General features: G+C 32.9%; 1 protein-coding gene and 1 pseudogene across 1 annotated transcript; one reads left to right on the plus strand and one right to left on the minus strand.

The window, feature by feature from the left end:
- Positions 1-6,620: 6,620 nt before the first annotated feature.
- On the plus strand, positions 6,621-6,790 carry LOC121103902 (annotated as a pseudogene).
- Positions 6,791-14,628: 7,838 nt separating this feature from the next.
- LOC103675049 (translationally-controlled tumor protein-like) lies at positions 14,629-15,040 on the minus strand. The gene has a single exon (XM_040629860.1). It carries the CDS (start codon positions 15,023-15,025, stop codon positions 14,642-14,644), a length of 384 nt encoding a protein of 127 aa, XP_040485794.1. The 5' UTR covers positions 15,026-15,040; the 3' UTR covers positions 14,629-14,641.
- Positions 15,041-15,606: the final 566 nt, after the last annotated feature.

Genomic DNA, 15,606 nt, shown 5'->3' on the forward strand with positions numbered 1-15,606 from the left:
GCTTGAAGAAGGGAGTCTGAGCTATGCTGTTATCTGTGGGTGTGTGTGAATCTCCTTGCCTCCCTGAACTGTTCTTTCACTTTCTTAAAGTCGATGGTGCCTTTCATTCATTCATTCAAGAAATACATATGAATACCTTCTTTGTCCTAGGCACTGGAGATATGGTAGAAACTCAAGTGAAAGAAATCCTTGTTTTTGTGAAAGCTACATTTACTTATAGTTTCTATGTTTCACAATCTTGTATCCCTAAAGTTTACAGATATATTCAAAATCATATCGGCACAAGCTTCTCTGATAATTTTGCATGTGGTGGAATTTTGATTCCAAGATCTTTCTGACAGAGGGTTGAATCTACCAATAGTTGACAGATTTTGCTGTAAGACTTTTAAATACCTGTTGAAGAATTTATTGTGAATTTATTTAAAGAATAGGCACTATTACTCATTAACATTTCTTGAACTGGGAAAGGCCCTGTGCTAAGATCTTTGTGTGCATTAACTTACAACAATAGTGGACAATATGGAATATTATCAAAATATACTATTACTACCTTCATGTAACAGGCGAGGAAACCAGCTCAGATAGGTTAAATGTCATCTTTAAAGTCCGAAAGCAAGAAAAAAGAGATTAAAGGATTCTGATCTATGTCTAACTGCTAAGCAATATTTAATTCATTCTACAATGAATTCCAGTCTAACAGATTGCAGCAGCCATGGTTCTGCTATCCAGTGACTGCACTAGCATCTGTGTTACTCTGACTTGCCCTTGCAATCAAAATCTCAGAATCAACCCCCATTTGTTAAGCCTAAGATATAGAAGCAGCTGTGCTGATTCATCAGAACTACAGCTCTGCCCCAGCCCCAAGCCCCACTTCCCACAAATACGCATGTGAAATTTCATACTGGCATATACCTTGCCTGGGTACCAGGTGTGATCTATTCCTTGTCCATCTCAATCACCATGGACACAGATCTTTTTTTTTTTTGTCCATTTAGCTAAAGTTGGCTCTTTTTTTGTTTAAATTTTCAATTTCATAATGACGTACAATTTTGAGCATCTTTTTATAACGCTTATTTGCCATCTGTTTTATCTTTTTTGGTCAGTTGTCTGTTCAGATCATTGCCCACTTTTTAATGCGGTTGATAGTTTTCTTATTGTAATTTTAAGAGTTCTTTGTATATTTTGGATACCAGGTTTTCTATATCAGATGTTTGTTTTGCAAAGCTTTTCCTCTCAATTTTTGGCTTGTTTTTCATTCTATTAACAGAGTATTTTGCAGAGAACGTTTATTTTTAACCAAAGTTTAACTTACTAACATGTTCTTTCGTGGGTTACACTTCTTGTGTTGTATCTAAAAAGTCATCATGAAACTCAGGGCCATCCAGATCAGTTTCTAGGAGTTTTATAGTTTCGCATTTTATATTTAGCTCTGTCATCCATTTTGAGTTAATATTTTTGAAAGATCTAAGATATGTGTCTAGATTCTTTTTTTTTTGCATGTAAATGACCAGTTGTTTCATCACCATTTGTAGAAAAGAGTGTAGTTTTTCCATTGAATTACCTTTACTCCTTTGTCAACAACTAGTTGATTATATTTGTGTGGATCTATTTCTGGCCTCTTTGTTCTGTTGCACTGATCTACTGGCCTTTTCTTTTGGCAATACCACACTGTCTAGATTACTGTAGCTTTATGGACATTATTGAAGTTGGGTAATGTCTGTCCTCTGCCTTTGTTCTCCTTCAGTATTGTGTTTGCTATTCTTGGTCTTTTGCCTTTCTATATAAACTTTAGAATCAGTTTGCTGATACCCACATAATAACATGTAGGGATTTTGAGTGGGATTGCATCAAATCTATAGATTTTTTGGGAACTGACATCTTGAAAATATTGAGCCTTCCTATTCATGCTCATGGAATATCTTTCCACTTATTTAGATCCTTGATTTCTTTCATTGGTGTTTTGCAGTTTTCCTCATATAGATTTCGCACATATTTTTGTAGATTTATAATAATTATTTAACTTTGCTGCTAATATAAATGGTATTGTGCTTTTAATTTCAAACTCCAAATTTTCATTGCCAGTATATAAGAAAAAATTTGAAATTTGTATATTAACCATTTATCCTGCAAAATTGCTATAATTGCTCATTAGTTCCAGGACTTTTTGTTGATTATTGGAGATTTTCTACAAAGACAGTCGTGTCATCTGTGAACAACTACAGTTTTAATTCTTCCTTTCCCATCTGTATACCTTTATTTCCTTTTTTCTCTTATTGCATTAACTAGGACTTCCAGTGTTATGTTAAACAAGAATGGTGAGTGGGGATATCCTTTTCTTGTTCCTGATCTTAGCAGAAAGCATCTTACCCTTATGTTAGCTGTAAATTTCTTGTAGATGCTCCTTATTAAGTTTAAAGAATTATCTTCTATTCCTAGTTTTCTGAGTTTTTATCATGAATGGGTGTTGAATTTTGCCAAATGCTTTTTCTGCTCTATTGACATGATCATGTCATTTTTCTTCTTTAACCTTGATGTGATTGATTACATTAATTGATTTTCAAAATTTGAACAGTCTTGCAAACTTGGAATACATTCTACTAGGTTGTAGTGTATATTCTTTTTATACATTGTTGGGGTTTATTGGCTAATATTTTGTGAGGATTTTTACACCGATCTGCATGAAATATATTGGTCTGTAGTTTTCTCTTTTTGTAATGTAGTTGCCTGGTTTTAGTATTAGGGTAATGCCAGTCTCAGGATTTTGGGGGGAATTAGTTCCTCAGCTTCTATTTTCTTTGCGAGATTAGATAAAATTGGTGTGATTACTTCCTTAAATGTTTTGTAGGATTCACCAGTGAACCTGAGCCTAGTGCTTTGCTTTTGGAAGGTTGTTAAGCATTGATTCAACTTCTTTAATAGTTACAGGTTTATGCAGATTATCTATTTATACTTGTGTTAGTTTTGGTAGATTATGTCTTTTAAGGAATTGTTGCAATTCTTCTATGTTATCAATGTTTGGACAAAGTTGTTCATACTATTCCTTTATTATCCTCTTAATGTCCATAGAAACATTTCTGGTATTAGCAATTTGTGTTTTTCCCTTTTTCCTTAAACTGCCTAGTGACTTAAAAATGTTATTAATCTTTGAAAGAACCAACTTTTTTTGTTTTATTGAATTTCTCTATTGACTTCCTGTTTTCATATCATTGATTTCTGCTCTAACTTTTAGTATCTTCTTTTCTTCTGATTACTTTGGCTTTAATTTGCTCTTCTTTTTTTAGTTGCCTCAGGTGGAATCTTTGATTATTGATGTTTAGATCTTTTTAATTTTTTTAATATATTCATTCAGTGCTATAAATTTCTAAGCACTGTTTTGCTGCATCCCATAATTTTGATAAATTATATCTTCATAAAATTTTTTCAAAATATTTTAGTTTCCCTTGCAAGTTCTTTGACCTGAGTGTTATTCAGAAGTATGTTTGTTAATCTCCAGGTATTTTAGGGTTTTCCAGTTATTTTTCTGTAATCGATTTCTTGTTTAATTCCACTGTGATCTGAGAGCATAGTTTGAATGATGTCTATTCTTTTAAAATTTTTAAGGTGGTTTATGTCCCAGGATATGGTCTATCTTGGTGAATGTCCTATGTGAGCTTGAGAAGAATGTATTCTACTGTTTCAGATGAAGTATTTTATAAATGTTAATTAGATCCTTTTGATTGATGGTGCTGTTCATTTCATTTTTTTTTTACTGATTTTATACCTACTGAATCTGTCAATTACTGATAAAAGGGTATTGAAGTCTCCAACTATAATAGTGGATTTGTCTATTTTTCCTTGCAATTCTATCAGTTTTGTCTCATGTATTTCTGCACTCTGTTGTTAGGTGCATATACAGTAAAGATTGTTATGTCTTGAGAATTGAGCCTTTTATCATTATGTAATACTACCCCCCTTACCCTGGTAATGTTTCACGCTCTGAATTTGCTTTGTCTGAAATTAACAGAGCTACTCCAGCTTTCATTTCTTTAATGTTAGCATAGTATTTCTTTCTCCATCCCTTTATTTTTAATCTATCTATGTCTTTATATTTAAAGTGTGTTTTTTTAGGCTACACGTAAACAGGATCTTATTTTTTCAACTTACCTTAACAGTCTCTTTTGACTGGTGCATTTAGACCACTGACGTCTAAAGTGATCATTAGATCACAAATGGATTAATATCTACATATTTGTTACTATTTTCTATGTTCCCTTTTTGTTTCTTGTTCTCATCTTCTGCCTTCTCTATTTTAAATTGTACATTTTATATATCATCTTCTCTCTTCTCTTAGCATATCAATGATATTTCTGTTTTTATTTTGTTTTAGTGGTTGCCCTAGAGTTTGCAATATACATTTACAATATATCCAAGTTCACTTTCAAATAACACCATACTGCTTCACAGGTAGTGCATGTACTTTATAACACAGTATTTCCACTTCCTCCCTTTCATGCCTTATAACATCGCTGTCATTCATTTCACTTGTCTATAAGCTTTAATCACCACACATACTGTTGATATTATTTTGAATAATTTGTGATCTGTTGAATCAATTAAGAATAAAAAGACAAGATTTCAGTTTACCTTAATTTATTCCTTCTCTAATACTCTTTTTAAAAATATATATAGCGATCTGAGTTTCCAACTTATATAATTTTCCTTCTCTCTGAAGCATTTTGATTCCAATCCCCTGCAGGACAGGTCTACTGGGGACAAATTCTCTCTCTCTCTTTTTGTCTGAGAATGTCTTTATTTTCCCTTCATATTGGAAGAATAATTTTGCTGGATACAAAATTCTAGATTGGTGGGTTTTTTTTCCCTTCAACACTTTAAATATTTCACTCCACCCTCTTCTTGCTTGCAAGGTTTCTGACGAGAAATCTGATGTAATTCTTACCCCTGCTCCTCTATAGGTAAAGTGGCTGGTTTCTCTGGATTTTTTCCAATATTTTCTCTTTGTCTTTGATATTCTACCATTTTTTTTAAGAGAGAGAGAGAGCTCTAGTGGGGGATGAGAGGGAGAGGGAGAGGGAGAGAGAGAATCTTAAGCAGGCTCTACACCCAGTGCAGAGCCTGATGTGGGGCTCAATCTCATGACCCTGAGATCATGACCTGAGCAGAAATAAAGAGTCAGACGTTTAACTGACTGAGCCACCTAGGTGCTCCAGATATTCCTCCATTTGAATATGGTATGCACAGGTATATATTTTCTGATTTTTATCCTGATTTATGTTTTATAAGCTTCCTAGATCTGTGGTTTGGACTGTGCCGTTAATTTTGGAAAATTCTCAACCATTATTACTTCAAATAGTTCCTCGGTTCCTTTCTCTTTTCTCTTGCTCTGGTATTTCTAGTACACATACATTACATCTTTTGTAATTGTCCCCCAGCTCATGGATATTCTGTTCAGTCTTTTTCACTCCTTTAGCTTTTTGCATTCTCCTTTGGAAGTTTCTATCGACATTTCCTGAAGCACATTGATTCTATTCTCAGCCATGTACAGTTCTTCTACTGAAGAACCCATCAAAGACAGTTTTCATTTCTTTTACACTGTTTTTGATTTCCAGCATTAACTTCTGAATTTTTCTTAGGGTTTCTATCTCTGTGCTTCTATTACCTATCCATTTTTGAATATTACCCACGTTTCCCATTAGAGCACTTAGCCTATTAATCATAGTTGTTTTAAAATCCTGGTATGATAATTACAAAATTTCTACCATATCTAAATCTGGTCCTGATGCTTGCTCTGTCTCTTGATAGAGTGCATTCTTTTTGGCTTTTAGTATGCCTTGAAAGTTTGGTTAAAAGACAATATGAGTTAAGGAAACTGATGTAAATAGGCCTTTAGTGTGAGGTTTTATGTTTATATGGATAGAGAAGTTAGATTGTGTATGCTGTTTGCTGTAGCTATATATGTCAGAGGCTAAATTTTCTTCTGATGTCCTTGTTTTTATCTCCCCTGTTATCTTTGTATTTCCTTAGAGACTTTTTTTTCTTACAGAAATATGACCTTGCTGCAGCTGGGAAGGCTTTTTTATACCATATATGATATAAATAATGTACTTAACAAGGATATCACATTTAGCTTTTATCTTAATATTTTTCTTAAAAAATATTTTAAAGTAAGCTCTATGCTCAATTTGGGGCTTGAACCGTGACTCCAAGATCAAGAGTCACATGCTCTACCAACTCATCCAGCCAGGCACCCCTTTTATCTTAATATTTAAAGAGGAATGTACAAACATCAATGAACCATGTTTCCAAAATTTTTTTCCATTGAACAATAGGTCAGCAGGATGTTAATGGCTGTTCCATTTTTAACATCATCTAATCAAACTGGGAAATGTTGTTATAGAAAACCCTGAAATATTTTAATTAAAATGATGGGAAGGACCTATGAATAGAGATTAAAAGAGAAGGGATTTTTATAGGAGTAAAATAAAACTGAGGGGGAGAGGGAAGGGGAGAATAAGTAGCTGTAAGTAGGAGGGTTATTATAACTGAATATAGCACAGCTTCTCTGTCTCCATAAAGTCAGAAATTGGCATATTGAAGCAAGAGAGAGATGGATGGACTGTCTCATTGCTTCTCAGCCTTTTGGCTAAGATCAAGTGTAGAAATGGATTGCCTGACGAGGGTATGAGAGGAAAATATTAAATTATTATTGGGAGAAAGCATATCATATTCAACTTTGGACACATGATAGGAAAAGCAGAAAACCATTTCCTGTGAACTGAACTATTTACTATTTGCTTACTCGGTTTTCCATTGGGTTATTCACTCCATTGATTTGTACTATTTCTTTGTAAAATCTGAAAACTAGTCTATAAATTGCATCTATATTCTAACTAGTGTTTCCATTATTTGCTGTTTTCACTTGTTTATAGTATTTTACAGCAGCTTTATTGAGATACAATTCATCAATTTAAGGTGTACAATTCAATAACTTTTAATATATTCAAAGAGTTGTAAATTCATCATCAAAATCAACTTTGTAATATTTTCATTACCCCAAGATTATATCCGTCAGCTCTTAGTTGTCAGACTCCATTCCCCTACTCCCAAACCAGAGGCAACAACTAATCTGCTTTGGTTTGTTCCAGATGGATCATATAAATGGAATCATAAAATAGATGGTCCTTTATTGCTGTCTTCTTTCACTTATCATGTTATAACATGTATCAGTACTTCATTGTTTTTTTGCTAAAAATTATTCCATTATGTGAATATACTACATTTTATTTACCCATTTATTAGTTAAATTCAATTCCATTTATTGGCTACTATGGGCAATGCTGCTACAAACATTCGTGGACATTTTGCATGGATATATGTATCCATTTCCATTTCTCTTGGATGTATAACTAAGAGTGGAATTGCTGGAACATATGGTCACCATTTGAAGAATTATCAGACTGTTTACCAAAGCAACTGCACCATTTTACATTCCCACCAGCAATGTATGAGGATTCCAATATCTCCATATCCTTGCCAGTACTTACTATTATCTGTCTTTTATATTACAGTCATCTGAGTGGATGTGAAGTAGCATCTACTTATGTTTTTGATTTGCATTTTCCTGATGGCTGATGATGCTGAGCATATTTTCATGTGATTATTGGCCATTTTAATAGCTTCCTTGGAGAAACATCTATCCAAATCCTTTGACCATTTTATAATTGGGTTATTTATCTCTTTATTATTGAGTTGTCTTTATATTATTGAATTGGAACATTCTTTATACATTCTAGATCCAAGCGCCTTACCAAATATATGATTTGCAAAATGTTCTCTCATTCTGTGGGTTCACTTTTCACTTACTTGATTGTGTCTTTTGAAGCACAAAAGGTTTTAATTTTGATGATGTCCAGTTTGCCTATTCTTCTGTTTGTTGTGTTTTTGGTATCATATTTGACAAACTATTGCCTAATCCAAGGTCACATAGCATTATACTTATTTTTTCCTCTAAGAGTTTTATAGTTTTAGGTCTTATATTTAAGTTTTTGATCAATTTCAAGTTTTTATATATGGTGTGAGGTAAGGATCCAAATTAATTCTTTTATATGTGCCTAGTCAGTTGTTCCAGCACCATTTGTTGGAAAGACAATTCTTACCCCACTGTACAGTGGATATATGTCAAAACTCAATAAATGTGAAGATTTATTTCTGGACTTTCAATTCTATTTAATATTGTGATCTATCTATCTATATCTATACACACACACACGTATCTCATATGTGTATATATATATACACATATACATATCTCATCTCTATATTGATATATACATATATATGTCTCATTATATATCATATATATGTATGTATCTCATATATATATGTATCTCATATATATATATCTCATATATATATATATATATATAATTATGTGTATCTCAAGACACACACACAGTCTTGATTACTGTAGCTTTATAGTAAGTACTGAAATTCAATAGTGTGAGTCTTCCAACTTTGTTCTTTTTAAAATTTGTTTTGGCAATTCTGGTTCCCTTGAGTTTCCATATAAATTTTAGGGGCAGCTTGTTAATTCCTGCAAAAAAAAAAGGCTGTAATTTGGTAAGGATTGCATTGATTCTGCATATCAGTTTAGTTAGTATTGATACCTTAAGAATTTTAAGTTTTCCAATCCATGAACACAGGGTGTCTTTCCATTTGTTTAAGTCTTTTAAAATTTCTTTCAACAATATTTTGTATTTTTCGGTGCACAAATCTTACACCTTTTTTGGGTCAAACATATTCCTAAGTCTTTAAAAAAGGTTTTTTTTGATGCTATTATATAGTTGTTTTTAAAATTGTATTATTGGTTTGCTCACTACTACTGTACAGAAATACAAATGATTTTGTATATTTATATTTTATCATGCAAAGTTGTTGAATTTGTTTATTAGTTTTAATAGTTTTTAGTGGATTTTTAAGGATTTTCTACATATAAGATTAATTCCCTGGCAAATATTTATGGTATTATGAATTATGTTAACATTATCAATTAACTTTATCAATTTTTTTTAATGTACCCATTGATTTCTATCTAACCTGCAATGGCATTTTCTCTCACCAAGAATATAGGTTAAAAAAATCTCTAATACATTGTCCTGGTACTTTTATGTTTCAATATTTCCACTTAAGTCTTTGAATCAAGTACAGTTTTTTTTGGTGGGATACATTTAGTTCTTTTTTTTTTCCCAAATAGGTCACACTTGACTAAATGCCATTAATTTATTCTGGTAAAATATACATACATAATATTTATCACTATAATCATTGTTAAGTGTATAATTCAATTGCATTAAATACATTCACAATGTTGTATAACCATCACTACTATTTATGCCAAAGCATTCTCATCATTCACAACAGACACTATACCCAATAAACAATAACTCCCTTTTCCCCCCTTCCCTAAGCTCCTCCTACTACTAATAACTACTATTCTACTTTATGTCTCCATAAATTTGCCCATTCTAGGTACCTCACACAAGTGGAATCATGTATTTGCCTTTCTGTGCCTGCCTTATCAATAAACATAATTTCTTCAAGGTCAATCTATGGTGTGGTATATATCAGAATCTTATTCCTTCTTATGGCTAAATAAAATTCCATTGTATGTATTTATCAAATTTTGTGTACCCATTCATCCACTAATGGACACTTAGGCTGTTTCTACCTTTTGGCTATTGTAAATAATAGTGCAAGAACACTGGTATAGACATATCTATTTAAGTCATTGCCTTCAATTACTTTGGGTATATAGCTAGGTGTGAAATTCCTGGATCATACGGTAGTTCTATGTTTAACCATGTAAGAAGCTGTCAAACTGTTTTCCACACCAGCTGCACTATTTTACATTCCCACCAGCAATGCACAAGGGTTCTAGTTTCTCCACATCCTTGCCAACACTTGCTATATTCCATGCTCATGGATTGGAAGAACAAATATTGTTAAAATGTCTACACTACCCAAAGCAATCTACACATTTAATGCAATCTGTATCAAGATACCACCAGTATTTTCCTTTCCTTAAAAAATTATAGTTATCCTAGTAGGTATAAAATGATATGTAGCAGCATTATCAACAACATCCAAATTATGGAAAGAGCCCAAACGTCCATTGACTGATGAATGGATAAAGATGTGATTTTATATATATATATATAACAAACATGGTTACTAGAGGGGAGGTGGGTGGGGGATGGGTGAAATGAATGATGGGTATTAAGGAGGGCACTTGTTGTGATGAGCACTGGGGGCTATATGTAAATGAAGAATCACTAAATTCTACTCCTGAACCAATATTACACTATAAGTTAACTAACTAGTATTTAAATAAAAACTTAAAACAAAAAATAAAATAAAATAAAATGGTATGTCATTGTGGTTTTGATTCACATTTTACTAATGACTAATGATGTTAAACATCTTTTCGTGTGCTATTAACCATTTGTATATCTTCTTAGGAGAAGTGTATATTTAAGTTCTTTACCCATTCTTTTTTTTTCTTATAATAATATTTTTTTATTATATTACGTTAGTCACCGTACAGTACATCCCTGGTTTTTAATGTAAAGTTCGATGATTCATTAGTTGTGTATAACACCCAGTGCACCATGCAATACGTGCCCTCCTTACTACCCATCACCAGCTTAGCCCATTCCCCCACCCCCCTCCCCTCTGAAGCCCTCACTTTGTTTCTCAGAGTCCATAGTCCATAAGTTCTTTACCCATTCTTAGATTGTTTTCTTTTTTTGTTATTTAGTTTTAGGAGTTCTTTACATATTCTGGATATTTATCACTTTTCAGATATATCATTTCCAAATATTTTTCTCCCATTCAGTAGGTTATCTGTTCACTTTCTTGGTATTATCTTTTGAGGTGAAAAAGTTGTTAATTTTGAAGAAGTCCAATTTATCTATTTTTGTTGTTTTGCCTGTGCAGTTTGGTGTTATATCCATGAAATCACCATCAAATTCAATATCATGAAGTTTTCTTCAAATGTTTTCTTCTGAGAGTTTTATCTCTTAAATTTAAGGTATGAATTCATCTTGAATTATTTTTTGTATACAATGTAAGATAAGCGTCCAACTTCCTTCTTTTGCATGTGGATATTCAGTTTCCCTGCACCATTTATTGAAAAGATGATCTTTTCTCCATTAAAGGGTCTTAGAATCTTTGTTAAAAACCAATTGACTACTGATTTTTTGTTTATTTCTGCGCTCTCTCTACTTTATTCCATTGGTCTATGTATACTTATTCAAGTACCATACTGTTTTAATTGTTGTAGCTTTGTAGTAAGTTTTGAAGTTGGGAAGTGTGAGTCCTCCAACTTTATTTTTCTTTGACAAGACTGTTATGGTTATTAAGAGCCCCTTCTAATTCTGTATTAATTTGGGGATCAAGTTTGCCATTTCTGTGTAAAAGGCAGTTGGAATTTTTGTTGCACTGAATCTGTAGATCACTTTGGATAGCACTGACATCTTAACAATGCTAAGTCTTTGTATCCATGAACACACAATGTCTTTCCATTTATTTAAGCCTTCTAAAATTCCCTTCAAAAATATTTTATAGCTTTCAGCATACAAGTCTTTCACCTCCATGGTTAGATATATTGTAAAATATTTAATTATTTAAGATGATATTTTAAGTTTAATTACTTTCTTAATTTCCCTTTCAGATAGTTCATTGCTGCTATATAGAAGCACAACTTATTTTTTAGTGCTGCCCTTTTACCCTGTAAAACTGGATTATTAGCTCTAATAGCTTTGTTGTGGATTATTTGGGATTCTATGTATAAAAGATCATACCAGCAGTAAACAGAGATAATTTTACTTTTTCCTTTCCAATTTGTATGTCTTTTATTTCTTTTTTCTTGTAGAATAACTCTGGCTAGAACTTCTAATACAATGGTGAATAGCAGCAGTAAAAGTTGACAATCTTGTCTTGTTCTTGATCTTAAAGGAAACCTAAGTCTTTCACCATTGAGTACCATGTTAGCTGTGGAATTTTCATGAGTACATGTTATCATGTTAGTGAATTTTCCCTCTATTTCCAGGTTTCTGAGTTTTTATTATGAAAGGATATTGGATTTTGTCAAATGCCTTTTGTCAACTGAGTAATAATATTGTTTTCTTCCATTGTTTCTAGGAACAGGATGTATTACATTGATTTATTTTCTTATGTTCAAACACCCTTGAATCTCCACGACAAATCCCATTTGGTTATGCTGAATAATCTTTTTAATATGCTTTTGGATTTGATATGCTTTTGTGTTGAAGATATTTGTCTTATATTTATAAAATGTATTAGTTTTTAATTTTTTTCTTGTAATATCTTTATCTAATTTTGATATCATGGCAATTCTGGCCTAACAGAAAGTGTTTTGGGAAGCATTTCGCTAATTTCTTGGAAGAATTTGAGAAGGATTGGATTAATTCTTCATTGAATACCTAGTAGAATTCACTGGTGAAGGTGTCTGGTATAGGACTTTACTTCTTGAGAGGTTTTTGATTGCTGATTCAATCTCCATTCATTTTTAGGTCTTTTAAGATTTTTTTTATTATGGTAAAAATACATAACATAAAATTTAGCATCTTAACTATTTTCAAGTGTACAGGTCAGTAGGTTAAGTATATTAACATTATTATGAAAAGATCTCCAGAAATTTTTCATCTTGCAAATCTGAAACTCTATACCAATTAAACAACTCCCCTTTCTCCCTCTCCCCAGCCCATGGAAACCACCATACTACTTTCTGTAGCTATGACTTGACTACTTTATATACATTATATAAGCAGACTCATACACTATTTGTTTTTATGTAACTGGCTAATTTTACTTAGCATAATGTCATCAATGTTAATTTCATGTTGAAGAATATAACATGATTTCTCTCCTTAATGTTGAATAAAATTCCATTGTACACATATACACATTCTGTTTATCCATTCATCCTTCATTGCACATTAAAATTGCTGCAACATCCTGGTTATTGTGACTAGTGCTGCTATCACCATGGGCATGGAGATAGCTCTTCAAAACCTGAATCATTTCAGATATATACCCAGAAGTAGGATAGATACATAGTATGGTCATTCTATTTTAAAATTTTCGAGGACCCTCCATACTGTTTTCCATGGTGGTTGCATCATTTACAATCTCACTAGCATTACTTAAATGTTTCAATTTCTCAATATCCTTGCTGAAACTTTATTAAGCGTTTTTCTTTTTAGAGTAGCCATCCTAATGGGTATAAGGCAGTATCACATAATGGTTTTGATTTGCATTTCTGATGATAGTGAGGTTGAACACCTTTGCATATGCTTGTTGGCCACTTCTATATCATCTTTGGAGAAATGTATATTTAAGTTCGTTACCCATTTTTTAATCAAGTTATTTGATTTTTGTTGTTGTTGAGTTGTAGTTCCTTATAAATTCTAAATATTTATCCATTATTAGATATATAATTTGCAATTGTTTTCTCCCCTTCCATGGGTTACCTTTCATTCTGTTGATTGTGCTCTTTGATTCACAAAAGTTTTTTGTTCGATGTAGTCCCATTTGTCCACTAGTTTTTGTTGCTTGTGCTTTTGGTGTCATACTGAAGAAATCATTGCCAAGTCCAATTTATGAAGATTTCCCCTTCTGTTTTCTATAAGAATTTTATAATTTGGGTTCTACATTTAGGTCTTTAATCCATTTTGAGTTAATTTTTGTATATGGTACAAGATAAGGGCCCCAATTTCTTTTGGATATAGACATTCCCATTTTCCAATCATCATTTGTGTGTGTGTGTGTGTGTGTGTGTGTGTGTGTGAGTGTTTGCTTCCAACTGTAACAGGCTATTTTTATTCTTTTGGTAATCTCTTCCAGAGTTGACTACTTCCATTTGTAGGTAATGAAATGTGTAAGGAATCCACTTGAAATGTTGGCACAGCTATGAGCATGGTCTTTCCCTCTACTTAAACTCAGAATTAAGACTTTCGGTTCTTGTTTTTTATATACCAGTCCCATAGTACTTTTCAGTGTAGAAATTATCTGCAGGTAGTCTTATGTTTTGTAGCAGTAGTCTACAACCAGGCTCTAACTTCTCCAGGACATTACACAGGATGGATTTAAATATGTATTAAACCATGAGACATTTTCTCAAATGAATTTAAATGCATTTTATTTTTAGACAACCTACATGACCTGTTATTTTTTCTTAAAAACAATTCTTCCACTCCAAATAAATCAAGGTAAAAATAAATGAAGAGCTCAAGATGACATCATTCCCATTTGTCTAAGTCCTGGTGTTGTGTGGATGAAGAGCATCAGCCAGTTATGACAACAGGAGATACATCCAAAGTAACAGACAACTCCTTAACATTTTTCCATTTCTAAAACACCCTTAAGGAGTGCATGTATTGCATGGTGCACTGGGTGTTATACGCAACTAATGAATCATCGAACTTTACATCAGAAACCAGGATGTACTGTACAGTGACTAACATAATAAAAAAACATTAAACTTTCATAAATTTTTATTGAAAAAAATCATATATGGGGTTACACCATCCTCCTGGTAGTCCAGCAAAGCAAACATCTGGATTCATGTTTCACCAGTAAAGAACTGATAGTTTTTGAAACTAGCAAGGGTGTGCCTGATTTGTTCTGCAGCCCCTGTCATAAAAGGTTTTAATCTTTTTGGCCTCTGTTCTTCAAGTTTGCCTTTGATTGATTTCATGTAATCTTTGATATACTTCTTGTAGGCTTCTTTTGTGAAGCTGGTTTCCTGCAAGTGATGGTTCATGACAATGTCAGCACCAGTGATTTCTGTGCTTTTGGTACTCTTGCCCTCAGGACCTTCAGTGGCGGCATTTCCACCAATGAGCAGCAAGTCATCAATGTCACCCTCTGTCCTACTGACCATCTTCCCCTCTATCTCCAGGCACAGGCCATCCATGATCTGGATCTTGTAGATGTTGGAGAACATCTCATCATGCCTGATGAGGTCTGGGTAGATAATTATAATAGGAGCTAGAGAGAGAGGAGGGTGGCCCTAGATTAGCAGGAGCTGGGAGCTCTGAGTCCATAGTATAGTACAGCATGGGTGGCACTTGGCGGGAGGAGAAGCAGGCAGAAAAGTCCCATCACCATTTGTTGATAAGATGTCCTTTCCCCATTAAATGGTCTTGGCACCTTTGTTAAGCATAATTTGACCATATATGCAAAGACATATTGCTAGGATCTTTATTCTGCTCCATTGGTCTATTTGTCTGCCTTTATGACTGTACACTGCTTTGATTATTGTAGGTTTGTAATATTTTGAAATCTGGAAGTATGTCCTCCAAATTTGTTCTTTTTCAAAATTGTTTTGGTTGAGTTCCTGAGACTCCATATGAATTTTAAAATGTTTTCTCTATTTCTGTAAAAAGTATGTTGGGATTGTGATAGGGATTGTATTGAATCAGTAGAGCATATTGGGTGGTATGGACATCTTAATAATATTAAACCTTGAAATCCATAAACATGGGATGTCTTTCCATTTGTGTCTTTTAAAACTTCTTTCAGCAA

Source organism: Ursus maritimus (genome assembly GCF_017311325.1).
Source record: "Ursus maritimus isolate PB19 chromosome X unlocalized genomic scaffold, ASM1731132v1 scaffold_X1, whole genome shotgun sequence".
In the NCBI taxonomy this organism is placed as follows: Eukaryota; Metazoa; Chordata; class Mammalia; order Carnivora; family Ursidae; genus Ursus; species Ursus maritimus.

Coding starts and splice junctions, on each gene's coding strand:
- LOC103675049 (XM_040629860.1), bottom strand. CDS start 15,025: ATGTTCTCCAACATCTACAAGATCCAGATCATGGATGGCCTGTGCCTG.